We start from the raw sequence: 16,820 nt of genomic DNA on the forward strand, positions 1-16,820 counted from the left end.
GAAAGGCTACAAATACATGGAGGCTAAATAACATGCTACTGAACAATGAACGGATTAATCAGGAAATAAAAAATTTAAAAGTACATGGAGATAAATAAAAATGAAGACACAATATTCCAAAACCTTGGGATGAACCAAAAGCAGTTCTAACGGGGAAGTAACAATACAGACCTACCTCAGGAAGCAAGAAAAATCTCAAATTAACAACCTACTCTTACACCCAGAGGAGCTAGAAAAAGAACAAATGAAACCTAAAAGTAGCAGAAGGAAGGAAATAATAAAGATTAGAGCAGAAATAAATGATACAGAAACTAAGCAAATAATAGAACAGATCAATGAAACCAGGAGCTGGTTCTTTGAAAAAAATCAATAAAATTGATAAGCCTCTAACCAGACTTATCAAGAAGAAAACAAGAGAAAGGACTCAAAATCACAAATCAGGAGAAATAACCAACATCATAGAAATACAAGAAAATATTATGAAAACTATATGCCAACAGATTAGACAGTGTACAAGAAATAAATTCCTAGAAACATGTAAACTACCAAAACTGAAACAGGAAGAAATGAAAAATCTCAAGAGACCTATCACCAACGAAGAAATTGAATCAGTTAAGAAAATAACTCTCGGGCGCCTGGGTGGCTCAGTGGGTTAAGCCGCTGCCTTCAGCTCAGGTCATGATCTCAGGGTCCTGGGATCGAGTCCCACATCGGGCTCTCTGCTCAGCAGGGAGCCTGCTTCCTTCTCTCACTCTCTATCTGCCTGCCTCTCTGCCTACTTGTGATCTCTGTCTGTCAAATAAATAAAATCTTAAAAAAAAAAAAAAAAGAAAAGAAAAAAACTCTCAACAAACAAAAGCCCAGGACTGGATGGTTTCACAGGCAAATTCTACCCAATTTTTTTTTTTTAAAGATTTAATTTATTATTTGACAGAGAGAGACACAGTGCGATAGGGAACACAAGCAGGGAGGCTGGGAGAGGGAGAAGCAGGCTTCCCGCTGAGCAGGGAGCCTGATCCAGGGCTCGGCTCGACTCCAGGATCCTGGGATCAGTACCTGAGCCGAAGGCAGACGCTTAACCGACTGAGCCACCCAAGTGCTCTCTCTCTATTGCACTTTTATACACCAATAATGAAACATCAGAGAGCAAAATTAAGGGGTGCCTAGGTGGCTGTCAGTTAAGCATCTGACTCTTGATTATAGCTCAGATCATGATCTCAGGGTCATGAGATCAAGCTCCATGTCAGGCTCCATGCTCGGCATGGAATCTGCTTGAGATTTTTTTTCTCCCTCTGTCCCTACCATACCCTCCCCCGGTCCCTGTTCTCTCTCTCTCTCTCTCTCAAAGAAATAAAATCTAAGGAAAATAAAATTAAGAAAACAGTCCCCATCTACAATGACACCAAAAATAGTAAGATACCTAAGAATAAACCTAACCAAAGGGGTGAAAGACCTGAACTCTGGCAACTGCAAAACACTAAAGCAAGAAATTAAAGAGGACACAAAGAAATGTAAAGACATCCCATGCTCATTGATTAGAAGAACAAATATTGTTAAAATATCCATCCTATCCAAAATCTACACATTTAATTCAATCCCTATCAAAATGCCAATAGCATTTTTCTTAGGACTGGAACAAGCAATCCTAAAATTCATATGGAATCACTAAGACTCCAAATAGCCAAAACAACCTTGGTTGGGGAGTGGGGAGCAAAGCTGGAGGGATCACCATTCCAGACTTAAAGTTCTATTACAAAGCTGTAGTAATCGAAACAGCATGATACTGGCACAAAAATAGACACAAAGATCAGTGAAACATAATGGAAAGCCCAGAAATAAACGTCCAGCTGTATAGTCAATTAATGTTTGACAAAGCAGGAAAGAATATCCACGGGGGAAAAGACCATCTCTTCAACAAACCAGGTATTGGAAAACTGGGCGGCAACAGGCAGTCAAAAGAAAACTGGACCACTTTTTTCCACCATACACAAAAATAAATTCAAAATGGATTAAAGACCTAAATGTGAGACTTGAAACCATAAAAATCCCAGAAGAAAACACAGGCTATAACTTCTTTGACATCAGCCATAGCAACTTCTTTCTAGATATATCTTCTATTATGGGGATATTGTGGCTACATCAAAATAAAAAGTTTCTGCACATCAAAGGAAACAAGAAGCTACTGAGTGGGAGAAGATATTTGCAAACAACATATCTGATATAAAGAACTGATACAACTCAATGTCCACCCAATTAAAATGGAATAAAAATGGGCAGAAAATGGATAAAAAATGGGCAGAAAACATAAGCAGACATTTCTTCAAGGAAGATATCTAGATGGCCGAAAGACATGAAAAGGTGCTCATAATGATTTACCATCAGAGATAGGCAAATTAAAACCACAATGATTTATCTCCTCACATTTGTCAGAATGGCTAAAAGCGGCAGCACAAGTTATAGCAGGTGTTGACAAGGATGTGGAGAAAAAGGAACCCTCTTGTACTGCTGGTGGGAATGCAAACTGGTGTAGCCACTGGAAAATAGTATGGAGGTTCCTCAAAAATTTAAAAGTAGAACGACGCTACAAACCAGTAATCACACTACCAGGTATTTACCCAAAGAATACAAAAACGGTAACTCAGAGGGGAACATGCACCCCTATATTTATTGTGGAATTATTTATAATAGCCAAATTATGGAAGCAGTCCCAAGTATCCATCAATTCATGGATGGATAAAGGAGTTGTGAGATATATAGATACAGACATATGATGGAATATTATTCAGTCATTAAAAAGAAGGAAATCTTGCCATTTGCAATGACATAGATATATGCTAGAGATATGCTAAGTGAAATGAGGCAGTCAGAAGAAGACAAATACCATATGATTCTTCTCGTGTGGAATTTGAGAAACAAAATAAATGAGCAAAGGGAAAAAAAGAAAGAGAAATTAGGAAACTGCCATGAAGTTTATAGTACAAACTGAGGGTTACCAGAGGAGAGGGGTTTAGTGGGATGGGTTAAATAGGTAATCAGATTAAGGAATGCATTTGTTGTGATGAGCACCAGGTGATATATGGAATTGTTGAATCACTGTGCTGTACACCTGAAACGTGTAATACAATGCTGAATGTTAACTAACTGGAATCAAAATAAAAACTTTTAAAAAATTAAAAATACAGGGGTGCCTGGGTGGCTCAGTGGGTGAAAGCCTCTGCCTTCGGCTCGGGTCATGGTCTCAAGGTCCTGGGATCCAGCCCCATGTTGGGCTTTCTGCTCAGCGGGGAGCCTGCTTCCCTTCCTCTCTCTCTGCCTGCTTCTCTGCCAATTGTGATCTCTGTCAAATAAAAAAAAAATCTTTAAAAAAAGAAAAATTAAAAATACAAAAATACCAGAAGTACATACACAGGTGATTGTTATTCCCTATCTGCTATGCATCCTGATCTTCTTGCCTTTTTTTTTTTTTTTTTAAAGATTTTGATTATGTATTCATGAGAGACAGAGAGAAACAGAGGCATTAGGAAAAGCAGGCTCCCTGTTGAAGGACTCAATTCCAGGACCTTGGGATCAACCTGAGCCAAAGGCAGACGTTTATAATCCACCGAGTCAGCCAGGCACTCCATCTTCGTGCTTTTATTCCTGATGTTACCCTGCTTTGTTGTTATGTGTTTTTTTTTTTTTTCCTGTTTTTAACAGAGCAGTTTTAGGTTTACCTAAAAATTTAGCAGAAAGTATGCAGGGTTCCCCTATACTTCCTTTCCTTCCTGCCCAGGTTGCCCTTGGCATTGGTTTGCACATTTGTTAAAATTGATGAACCAATATTGCTACATTATTATTAAGTGAAGCTTATAGTTTATATTGGGGTCACTCACAGTAGTATGTATTGTGGGGTTTTTTTTTGTGTGTGTGTGTTTTTTATGATTTTATTTATTTACTTGACAGACAGAGATTACAAGTAGGCAGAGAGGCAGGCAAAGAGAGAGGGGGAAGCAGGCTCCCCGCGGAGCAGAGAACCTGATGCAGGGCTCAATCCCAGAACCCTGGGAGCATGACCTGAGCCGAAGGCAGAGGCTTTAACCCACTGAGCCACCCAGGCGCCCCTGTATTGTGGGTTTTACCAATGCATAATGTCATGTGTCCACCATTTCAAGATCATGAGGATTAGTTTCCCTTCCCTAAAACTCCTCTATTCATCCTTTCTGTTGCTCCAAACTTCTGGCAAACTGATCTATTTACTGTCTCTGTAGTTTTACCTTTTTCAGAAAGATGTAGTTGGAATCAAACAGTAGGTAGCCTTTTCAGATTGGCTTCTTTCACTTAGCAATATGCGTTTAAGGTTCGCCACGTCTTTTTAGTGGCTTGGTGCAGCTCATTTGTTTTTAGAACTGAATAATATTCCATTGTCTGAATGTACCACAGTTTATCCCTTCACCTATTGAAGGGCATCTGGGTTGCTTCCAGTTTTTGGCAATTATGAACAGGACTGCTATAAACATTGTTTGAAGGGTTTTGTGTACATCTAAGTTTTCAACTCATTTGGGTGAATACCTAGGAGCATGGTTGCTGGATTATATCATAATCCATAAAACTAAACCTTTGTGAAATTGCCAAACTGTCATCCAAGTGGCTGTGCCATTTTGTATTCTCACCAAAAGTGAGAATTCCTGTTGCTCCGCATGCTTGCTAGCATTTGGTATTGTCCGTGTTCTGGGTTTTGGCCATTCGGATAGGTGGGTGGTAGTATTTCGTTTCAGTTTGCTATTCTAACAGGTAATATCTCATGGTTTTAATGTGCATTTCCCTGATAATTATTGATATTGAACATCTTTTCATCTGTCTGCTGGTCATCTGTATGTCTTTGGGAAAATGTTCAAGTCCTCTGCTCATTATTTAATCATATGTAGTTTTGCTATTGAGCTGAGTTTGTAGTGTATTTTGGATATTAAACCCTTATTGAATATATGATTTACAAATATTTTCTCCCAGTCAGTAGGTTGCTTTTTCCTTTTGTTGATGGTTTACTTGGCTATGCAGAACCTTTGTAGTTTGATGTAGTACCACTTACTTATTTTTGCTTTTGGAGTCAGTTCCAAAACTTCAGCACCCAGACCAATGTCAGGGAACTTCCGCCTGTGTTTTTTTTCTAGGAGTTTTATGGTTTCGGGTCTTAACATTCAAGTCTTTAATCTATCTTGAGTTAATTTTTTGCGTATTATATAAGATAGTGGTCTAGTTTTGTCGTTTTGCATGTGGGTGTACTGTTTCCCCAGCACCATTTATTGAGAAGACTGTCCTTTCCCCCACTTGTATATTCTTGGTTCCTTTGTTGTAAATTAACTGATCGTATATGAGGGGTTTATTTCTGGACTTTCTGTTCTGTTGATCTATTTGTCTGTTTTTATGCCAGTATCATATTGTATAGTACAATTTGAAATCAGGGAGCATGATACCTTCGTCTTTATTCTTCTTTCCAATATTGTCCACTTTGAGCAAGTTAGCATCTCCTAGGCTTCTCCTCTGTAAAGTTAATCTTTTCCATTTTGTAATTAAGAAGCTTTGTGCAGGGGGCACCTGGGTGGCTCAGTGGGTTAAAGCCTCTGCCTTCGGCTCAGGTCATGATCCCAGGATCTTGGGATCGAGCCCCGCCTCGGGCTCTCTGCGCAGCGGGGAGCCTGCTTCCCCATCTCTCTCTGCCTGCCTCTCTGTCTACTTGTGATCTCTCTCTCTCTCTCTGTCAAATGAATAAAATCTTTAAAAAAAAAAAAGGAAAAGAAAAAAAAAGCTTTGTGCGGTGAAGTACTTTGAATTCCTTATCACATTTTCAGTTTACTCATTCATTTATTTGTATGAATGGTTTAATGATTTCCAGTCTGATGGTTATAATCTGTTACTATCATTATTTATTTTGACTACAGATGATTCCTGATTTGACCAGTGAGAGCCTTTAGGCTGGTTTCTTGGTCTTTCTAAAATGTCCCCATCATTTTTCGAGCAGTTTCTAGCTTTCTGTTCTAATAAAATGTTCCAGGTTCATTTTGTCCTTTCTTTGCTCCATGTCTGGAATCAGCTGTTTCTCCACAGACCGCTGGTTTTTTTTCAGTGGAGAAAGGTATTTAGAAACCAAGATCTGAGTGCTAATACACTCGTTGATATTAGGGTGTTGCTGCTTCTAGCCCATGTCCGTGAGCCAAGCTAGGAAATATGTATGTATACATACATATGTATGTGGATACACATATACTAACACATTTAACATTTATATTTATTTGTATATGAGTATACTTATTGAAAACTGTGAGTTCACAGCAATACCTTCTATCACATCCAAGTTCTCTCCCTTTTCATATTTATAACTTCCTTCTCCAATACTAAGAAACCTGGCTTGCATTCACCTTAGTCTATACCCTTATTTGGCCAATTCCCCACGTATGTAACCATACTTCTATCTCTGTCATCACCTCCTTTCTGAGGCACATACTGTCCTCAGATTAGGAAGGCTCTGACAGACCCCTCTGAGAATATTTTGCACACACTCTGAAGTATAGCTCCTAGCTTAATACTGTGCTCTAAATATTGAGGTCCAATATTTCCATGAGGAGGTTGAGTTACAAAGATTAGGCTTAGATACAATTTTATATCTTTAATGCATAAAGTAATTTTTTCTTGTAGGCTATTTTAGTAAAATAAAGAGAGTGAGAGAATGGAATCACTTTGACTTTGAAAAGTATTAATTCCTTATTTTTCACGTAATTTATAGGTAAAATATAATCTAAGCTAGTATATAAGTGCATTTGTGTATTTTAGAGATTTAAAACACTTAAAAGAAGTCACCCTTACACCTACTGCTCAGCTTAAGAAATACAGCATTACAGATACACTGAAGCCCCTTTTGAGCCATTTTCTTTTTTTGTATCTTTCCTTATGTACCATTTCCTGATTGCATTCATTTCCCTCCTAGATAATCACTCTCCAGGATTTTATATTCATTATTCCATGATAACTTTTTTATTAATTTTTTTTTTTTTTGTAGATTGCTGTTGTGGCTGTGATGTGCAAACCCCACAGATGCCCACACATCAGTTTTACAGGAAATATATGTGTGTAAGTGTGGATGCTTTTCATAAGTTGTGTGCATGTGTCCTTTAAATGAATTAGTTAACCCCCTAGAATCTTAATCAGTGTATGCTGGTTAATATTTAAAACTTTGGTTCAATAGATTCATAAGTTAGTTCTTTGAAACAAACAGCCATTGATAGGATGTTTCACTGCTTTAAAAATGAAACATATAAAGATTTTAATCTGTTGCAGTAAACAAAAAAATACTTAAGTTATAGAACTCAAGAGTGACAGTCTGTCAACTTCATAAATGAAACATGGAAATATGAGCTGCCTAAATTCTAAATGTCAGAAATTTAAAATGACTTTGGATCAGAAAAGTATCATTACAAAGTTATAATAAACTATAAATATATAAACTATATATAAACTATAAATAACCTTTAAACATTTAATTTTAGATAATTGGAAAAATAGGCAGAAGAATATGCATGATTCTAGGTAGGAAGATTAAATGAGAGAAAGGTTTTCCTAAGTGTAGTTACCGAGAGCACTGTATCATTCCAAACCTAGGAAAACTTAAATCCTCTTACTTGTCCCTAAAAGCTTAAACCTCTAAAATAGCAGTGACTGCAACATTCTGAAAATGACTACAATAATGTAGACATATAATGTTCCTTATATGTTTCCTGTGTTTACTTGTTCATAGAAAATAAATTAGTTGTAGATACTGCAAAGATAGACCCTTCTATTAGGATTGGAAAATGAAGCTTGTTTGCTCTCGGGATTTTATGGAGACTGCAGATACTTGATCTAGACTGTTGGACTGAGTTTTGTATCTGACATCCTTCTTTGGTTGTATTGGCAGATACTGCCCTGGTGGACCAGATTCAGATTTTGAATATTCAACCCAGTCTTATACTGGATATGAGGTAAAGTGATGTGAAGTCATCCTGAGGAAGTGTAACATTGTACTTTGACCTATAGTGTGCTTGTAGAAGTACTGGCTTTCTTAAATTTTTTAATTTTATATTTTTCTCCTGAAGATAGAAGTTGTTCATTCATCAAATATTTGCTGACTATCTACATATACTGCTCTAGTCACTAGAAAAATACTTATATAAGCATTTGTTATATATGTCAACTATTCCAAGTGCTTTACAACTTTAAACCATATAGCAGCATCTTGAAGGTAGATACTGTTATTATCCTGGTTTTATGAATAAGGAAATAGGCTTAGAAGTCCTAAACATCAGGCCCAGAGACACACTGCTAAGTGTGACAGAGCCAGGTTTTGAATTCTTTGTTCCTTACCACCACATTATACTGCCTCTACAGCAGTGAAAAATGGACAAGGTCCGTGATCTTACAGAATTTACGTTCTAATGGAGATAGAGAAGAAAGAAGAAAATATCAGGTACTAGTAAATACTAAGCCAAGAAGTAAAATAGAGTTAGATTTGTAGAAGCTGAGTAGATACTTTAGCCTTGGTGGCTGGCAAGTGACTGTCTAGGAGATGATATTTGGACTGAATTCCTGAATGACATGAAGGAGCCATGCAGGAATATCAGGAGAGAACGTTCCCAGCGGGGAGGATATCTAGAACAAGGAGCTGTAGCAGGAATGACAGTGGGGTATACCAGGACTTATGGGTAAGGGGAAGAATGAGATTGGAAAGACAGATGACATAGGGAGTTTGTAAGCTGCTCGGAGAGTTTGGATTTTATTACAGGTGTCATGAGAAGCCATTATGGTTGAAGGCAGAGGGATGGTCTGTTCCAGTGTAGGGTTTTAAAAAGATCATTTGATGCTGTGTGGGTAAGGATTAGAGTAAGGACAGGGTGCAAGCAGGAGAACAGCAAGCAGGCTTTTGAAGCAGTGAGCCTCTGCAGAAGAGGTCAGCAGCCAGCAAACCACTGGACGTTTTCTTATATATGGGATTTCACTTTTTACTTGTTTTCCATTGTTCAAATTGTTAAAAATACAAAAGGAATTATTCAGTGAAAAAGCTCCCTCTCATTTCTGTCCCCTAGCCACCCCTTTCTGCTCTAGCAGAAAGTGACCCTGGAGGTTTCATAAGTGTTTACACAAAGATAAATATGATTCAAGGAGATGCCCTGCTGGTCAGATACTTAAGACAGTTGGGTAGGAGCTAGCCACATGCTATTCAGAACATTATTTTGATCCCTAACAAGACTGAAAAAGGAAGGAGCACAAAAGAAGTTTATTTTTAATACAGTCCTTTTGAAACTACTTATTATTTTTATTGAATGTGGGCCCAGCAGGAGATTTTTCTCTTTTTTTCTTAGCCAACCTCCATGCGAGCTATCCGCGCTAGATATGACCCTTATCTACAGACAAGACACCGAATAGAACAGGTAAGTTTTTAAAAAGCATTTTTAAATTCAGTTTTTGTACACTGAAGGTTTTATTGTTTGATTTGAGTTGAACCTGAAATAACTAAAAGAGTGTCTTTCCCCTTGGTAAGTTTAAATATCCATCTGAAGAAGGGAGACTCGTTTGCAATACCCAGCAAGGTCAGAAACGCTACTTCCTTTCATGACTCTTTTATTGCTTTAAGGTTTTATATTCTCTAAGTTTCTTTCAAATTGTACAAACTCATTTACCAGACGAAATTTACAGATGTAGATATGTGGAAGTCCTTAGATAGTAGGTGGATGGATTGAATATTTGCTTCCATATGCCACATAAAAAGTACCATGCCTGGTTGGCCAGGGTGGGAATAGAGAATTGACTGCAAAAGGGTATGAGGAACTTCTGAGAGTTGTGAAATTGACTGTGGTGGTAATTATATAACCCTAAACAAGTTCTCTAAACACGTAACCAAACTCATCTGGTTGTACACTTAAAAAATAATTGATTTTATTTTATGTAAATTATACTCCAATATAACCAATTAAAAACAAGTCCTATGTCAACAGCCTTGCTCTGTTTGGGAAATCCAAATGTTAATATAGTTTTTCTCTTTTATAATTCTATTTTGAACTTATCCAACTTAAAAAAGTGTGACCACTAATTTTTACAGTGATATCTGATAGGGCAACTACGAAATCTCCAATGGAAAGTAATACATTCATGTCCTTAAGTCATTTCTGTGTTTGTTTAACTAGTATTAGTGAATGCCAGCCAGTTCAGATTTTTCACTTCACTGTCACCCAAGCACATGTTCATCGCAATTGTCAGCTGTAGGAAAGGACCCCTGCCTGGGTGGAACCTACATAGTTTAGAAAAGCATCTTCTAAGCTGACCGTTGCTTCAGTTTCTTTTTTAACTGTGGCATTTAATTCATTTAAAATGTTTCAATAGCATATGAAATTTTTATGTTTACTGGAAAGGGAATGGGTTTTAAAAGATTTGGAAACTACTGTAGAACATAAACAATGAATTTTGGAACACTGGAAAAAAATAAAATTTAAAAAAAAAGGAAAAGAAACTACTGTAAGCAATGATTCTTTTCTTAACTGTAAATGCACTTGAATCACCTGAGTATCTTTTCCAAAACATATGCCAGCATTTCACCTCTAGAGTTCAATTTATACGTTTACGGTTCTGGCAAGATATTTTGAAAAAGCTACCAGAATGATTTTGTTGTGTATCCCCAGATAGAAAGCTTGCTTTATGTGTGTGTGTGTGTGTGTGTGTGTGTGTGTGTGTGTACACACTTACATACACATTTTATCAAATACATATTTGTGTGTGCATGTGTATGTATATATGAATATTTACATACATAAAGATATACATATGCATAAATTGTTATCTGCCATTCTGAGAAACAAACATTTTAAAAGGTGCCTTTTTGTCCATATTAAGTGTAGACATCCTTGACACAGTGCATTAATTTGAGTTCATAATTTGGTAGTAACCCTTGACCCAGTTTTTCTCAAGCCTAAAATATGGCAAGAAATATTTTTTAATTGAAGTGTAGTTGGCACACAATATTACATTAGTTTCAGGCATCCAGCCTAGTGGTTCAACATGTCTATTTGTTATGCTCACCCTACAGTGCTGTTACGGTATCATTGACTATATTTTCTATGCTGTACTTTTTATCCCCGTGACTCATTCATTCTGTAACTGGAAGCCAGTTATCTCCTACTGCCTTTCAGCCATTTTTTCCATCCCTTCACCACTTACTCTCTGGCAACCATTAGTGTGTTCTCTGCATTTATGGCTCTTTCTGCTTTTTGTTTATCCGTTTTTGTTTTTCAGATTTCACATATAAATGAAATCATATGGCATTTGTTTTTCCTCTATCTGACTTAGCACAATACCCTCTAGTTCCCTCCATGTTTTTGTAAATGACAAGAGCTCATTCTTTTTTATGGCTGATTTATATTCCATTGTATATATATATATACCACATCTTCTTCATCCCTTTGTCTATCAGTGGACACTTGGATTGCTTTCATCTTGGCTATTGTAAAAATGCTGTAGTAAATAGAGGAGTACATATATCTTTCCGAATTTGTGTTTTTGTTTTTCTTTGGGTACCTACCTAGTAGTGGGATTGCTCATACTGATTTTCTATTTTTAATTTTTTGAGGAACCTAAGAAATTTAAATACCCGTTTTTTAAAATTTAGAATCTTGGCTTGTTATGGCTGACAAAATGAAAGATCTGTTTTATTCTCTCCCCTAGAGAGAGATACTATTTCATATTTTATCAGACTTTTATTTTCCTTTTTTCCTCCAGAGAGCAGTGCTACCTGTGCTCCTAATCTTCACAACTGATTTAAAACTTCTAAGTTTTGATTTAAAATTGCCTTCTTAATTTTTCTTTGTAATGTAGTGTTCTTTTTCTTCCGTTGGCATCAAGTCTTGATTATGTTGCATATAGTCATCTTTTTTGTCCCCAAAGCTTACCGCAAGTTCTGAAATAAATATTTATTATATTGCATATTGTATTGTATTATTATATTTGCCTTTCCTGCTTTCTAGTTTATATCTCCATGTTTTTAAATTCCCACATATGTATTGATGTTATGCTTCTTTTGATTCTTTATAATTCTCCCTTTCCCTCCATGAGCTAGAATTTTTTTTCCTTTCAGACTCTGGAGCCTATTTTTTTAATCCACAGAATTTGCTGAATATGTTCAATTGCTTTTCATTTTTAAAGTATACTGATGAAAATGCTCCAAAATAAAATTAGAAATTCGCAGTGCCTCCTTAGGGTAGTTGACTATGTCTAATGCTGATGAATTTATATGTATTTCAGTTAAAACAACTTGGTCACAGTGTGGATAAAGTGGAGTTTATTGTGATGGGTGGAACATTTATGGCCCTTCCAGAAGAATACAGAGATTATTTTATTCGAAATTTACATGATGCCTTATCAGGACATACCTCCAACAATATTTACGAGGCAGTCAAGTAAGAAATCCTTATTTTACCATATTCTTCAGAATGGTTATCAGCTTATCCTCCTAGCCGCAGCCTTTGAGAATTCCTTCTGCTCTACATCTATGTTCCTAGTTCTTTTTTGGTGGGGCAGGGGGGCGGGGGCGGTGGTAGATTTTGTTCATTTTATTTGCATATTTTTGATGGGTTATAATTAAAATACATTTTTCTAGTTTATTGAGATATAATTGATGTACAGCATTGTAAAATTTATGGTGTACAGAATAAAGACTTACATATATTGTGAGATGGCCACCACAGTCAGCTTAATTAGCATCCATCACCTTACGCATTCCTAGTTCTCATAGTTATGTCTGTTTGTGGTAAAGGACTGTTTTCATTGAAAAAATTATTTTTTTAAATAAGTGCATATGGTTCACTGACATTAGTATCCTCTGAGAAAGAACGATTCATAAAATCACTGAAGGTTTTTCAACCATAGGCTGGTCTAAACCACTAAACTAAAACTAAACTAGTTGAGTCTTTAAACCACTAAAAAGAGCACTGAGGGTACACTTTATGTAAAACATCTGGCTGCCATGAAATCAATGAAACAAGTGATTATTATTTAATAATTTATTATTAACTACTAAATAATTTCTATTCATGAATGAGATGACTTATTCATTGTAGTTGATAAAGCAAAAGAGAATTATACATTCTTTTGATATCTCATATCTCAGTTTTTAAGCAGGAAGAAGAAGAAGTTTTATCTATAGTTATTTAAAAAGTAGGTTTGAAAGTAGGTTTTATTTTCAGAAGTTTCAGGAAAACCTAGTTAATTACTGTATGCTATTCCCTCTTATTTACTCAGTGTTTATGGAGGGCCCACTAGGTGTTGTGCGCTGCGTTCAGCACTAGGAATAAGGATGTTGTCCTCACTCTTGAGGTGCTTATTTCTACTAGCTCAACAAATAAACAGGAATACTATAGTAGAAATAGACTACTATGATAAAGAACAAGATTATTCTCTGGACAACATGGTAGTATTTAAGCTGAGACCCAATGTATAAGGAATAATTAGGCCAAGAGCAGAAAAAATAAGACAAAAATCACTGAAATGGGGAAGATCTTGGGGTCTTCTAGGAACAGAGAGGAGGCCACTGTGACTAGACTCCAGTGAACAAAGGAGAGAATAATTATGAGGTGAGCTTGCAAAGTTAAATACGTATGGGCCAGAAAATATAATGCTTTTGAGGAGCCAAAATTTTATTTGAAATGCAGTAGAAAGTAGATGGTTTTAAGCAGGAGAGTGACACATTCAGGTTGATGAGGTCATTCTGTCTGTTGTCTGGGTAATGGGTTGGAGGATTACAAGAGTAAAAGTGAGAAGCCAGATAGAAGACTATTATGTCCATCATAGCTCACTTGAGGGTGGTGGCAGTGATGATGGAGAAGAGAGGATGGATTAGAACTCTGTTTTATTGCTGCAAATGACAGGACTTTGGGTTGGGTTGGGGGTAAGAAAGAGGAAAGAATCAAGCACGATACCCAACTTTTGGTTATAGGAAATGTTTGATGGGTGGGGCCATATGCTGAGATGAAAAAGACAGAGAAGAGCAGGTATATAGGAGAAAACCGATAATTTTACTTTGGATATGTTAAATTTGAAATATCTAAGGCACATTCAAGTGGAGATTTGGGTAGATTGTACAAGAGACATCTGGGCTGGCAATGCAAAATTGGGGGTTATCAACCTATACATGGCCTTTGTAGCCATGCAGACAGATAAGATCACCTAATATGATAAAGTTATCAGTCTCTGAGGTATATATACTATGTGAAAAAGCAATTTTTAGAGCCAGTTCTTACAGTATGGATCCCGTCAGTTTTGTGTACCTGCACATAAATGTAAATGCAGGGACATATGTGTAAATGCTTAGAAAATGTAAATGCATGGAAGAGATAGTAGAGTGATGATGGTTATTACGGGCATTAGAGCTGAGGAGGAAGAGACATGGCAGATGGGGATAAAGGAGGACATTCATGTTTGTATATCATGTGCTGGGCATTGTGGTAAGTATTCATTTTTTTAAAACTTACAGTAAACCTTTGAATTAAGTATTTATTTGTTTTTAAAGATTTTATTTACCTATTTGAGAGAGAGAGAGCACGAGAGAGCACAAGCAGGGGGTGGGGCAGAGGGAGTGGGAGAAGCAGGCTCCCTGCTCAGGGAGCCAGATGCCAGGACCCATGGATCATGACGTGAGTTAAAGGCAGGCACTTAACCAACTGAGCCACCCAGGCATCCTGAGTTAAGTATGTAAACTACCCCTGTTTTACAGATAAGGAAACTAAGGTACAGAGATTAAGCAACTTGTCAAAATTACACAGGTAGTTGGTGGCCAAGTGGGGCTGTGAAGCCAGTCAGCTTTGCTTTCAGAGCCTGAGCTTTGCTCTAATGCAAGAAACTGTGCTAGATACAAAAAATGTATGAAAGTTTGTGTGTCTATGTGTATATGAGCACACATGTGTGTACATCATTAGAACTTCAAAATATTGGAAGAAATAGGATCTCTCTGGAGTTTTTTTTAATACTCCTCTTCCTGTGTTCAGGCTTTTTTCTGGCTTCTCTTTTATATTGCGGAGGGAGGGTCACATAGGTAATGACAAAGTTGTTCAAATAGTGCCCCTCTTAGAGAATTTTTTGTAGAGTCGTAAGTGCAGCCAAAGTTCGAATGAACCTAAGGTATTATAAATAAAATGGTTCTTGGCACATAGTAGCCATAAGTAAATGTGTGAATACATTTTGAATGAATGATCAGTCTGTAGGTGAAATACTGACAGCTAACAACAGGTAGGGCAACCTCTTAGATTAGGGACACTTTTTGTCTTCTTTCTACTTTCCCTGTCCCCTTAGCTATCAAGGGTATCTTGAGACATCTGTATAGAGTTCAGCAACTGGGAGAGTGTGTGAGGAACCTACTTTGTTTGATTGGTTCTAGAGAATGTGATGGGTTAATTCTATGTCCATGAATCTAGACTTTTAATAACAGCTGGCTAGTGTGATCTCTTCCTCCTATAGGACCTTTAGTAGGAAGATGAGATGATGACCATATTTTTACTGCTTATTTGAAATCTTGATCATTCATGAATATAAGTCATGCTTAGTAAAACACTGAAATCTTTGAAACTTTAGAGGAATAATGTAGTCCAACCCATTCTTCTTAATGCTGAAAATCAGGTGATAGCTTAAAATAAAATGTAATTTAAGAGGAAACAACATTAATTTGTTCAAAGCCCCATGACATTGAAATGGCAACTGTACTTCAGAATTACTAAAATTCATTTAAATCTGAGAATTCTGTAACAGGATAATCTGTCAAGACCATTGAATTTTTCTACCCACACTTAGACATTACACACTCTTTTCTCAGTGCAGCTCTTCTCGTGTTGAAGACCTTATTTGCTAAGTATAATGGAGTAGACTTCTTGGACTTGCCCCACCCTCCCAACCTTCATAAAAGTTTGTCACAAAACTTTTCGCAGTGTATAGTTGGAGTCCCCTGGGCCATATAAGCTAAGTTGACTGAAGATCTGTATAATTAATTTTTAGGATGCAGCTAGTTTGACATTTTTATCAGTTGAAACTTTAAAATTTTGCTTTATTCTTAGTATGAAGTTTTAGCTTTATTTTTGCAGAAATGTTCTAGTGCCTTTTATAAGTTGTCTGTTATTGGTGTGAAAATAGAGTTTATATTATAACTCTCCAGTTTCAGAGCATGATAGGTTTGTAGAAAAAGCCCTTTGGAGAAGGAAGCCTCTTTCTATAATGGACTAGGCCAAGCCAGCATTGTTTTATTTCTGTTCTTGAATTTGCCTCAAGAGGGCAACAAACACTTTACTTTCAGATGAAAATTTATATATGATTTGAGTCTTCATTGCAACAAATCTCATGAACAGCTCTTGGGAAGTAATAAAAGTACAATCTGGGAGCCATAAAACCATCCATGAATGTTACACCGAATCATGGCAACCTACATTTGACATGTTTTGTTCTTTCTCTTGGTCTCTATACTTTTATGAGATAATCTGGAAAAAGCTGATTTGTGGTATCTTATTTTGTTTGAGGTAAATTTTTTGCTACTACTACATTTTTGCTACCATACTAAAAGATGGCATTTAGTTTTTCAGAAAATGTTACATAGTTTAAAGAAATAGCAGTCTGGCTTGTGCTATAGAACTAGAGACCTAGAAGACCATTCTCAAATGTTAACATTTTGTAAAATAAAGAGCAGCCCAGAGATAATGTGTTTTGGACATAATGTGTTTTCTTCAAAAATTTTTGGATGAGCTCTTTACCTCTCTGTTTTCTATGTTCTCTTGCACTAAGGGTATTTGTGA

The 16,820-nt window shown here is 36.6% G+C and overlaps 1 protein-coding gene across 1 annotated transcript in view; it reads left to right on the forward strand.

Annotated features, from left to right (window-relative positions):
• ELP3 (elongator acetyltransferase complex subunit 3) overlaps window positions 1-16,820 on the forward strand; it is a 104,306-nt gene that overhangs the window by 12,834 nt on the left and 74,652 nt on the right. Inside the window, exons 4-7 of the mRNA XM_082726843.1 lie at window positions 7,031-7,101; window positions 7,925-7,988; window positions 9,366-9,434; window positions 12,295-12,449. Of these exons, the coding sequence (XP_082582969.1) occupies window positions 7,031-7,101; window positions 7,925-7,988; window positions 9,366-9,434; window positions 12,295-12,449 (359 nt within the window). The remainder of the gene's footprint in view (window positions 1-7,030; window positions 7,102-7,924; window positions 7,989-9,365; window positions 9,435-12,294; window positions 12,450-16,820) is intronic.

This window comes from Mustela nivalis (genome assembly GCF_964662115.1).
Source record: "Mustela nivalis genome assembly, chromosome: 4".
Classification (NCBI taxonomy): Eukaryota; Metazoa; Chordata; class Mammalia; order Carnivora; family Mustelidae; genus Mustela; species Mustela nivalis.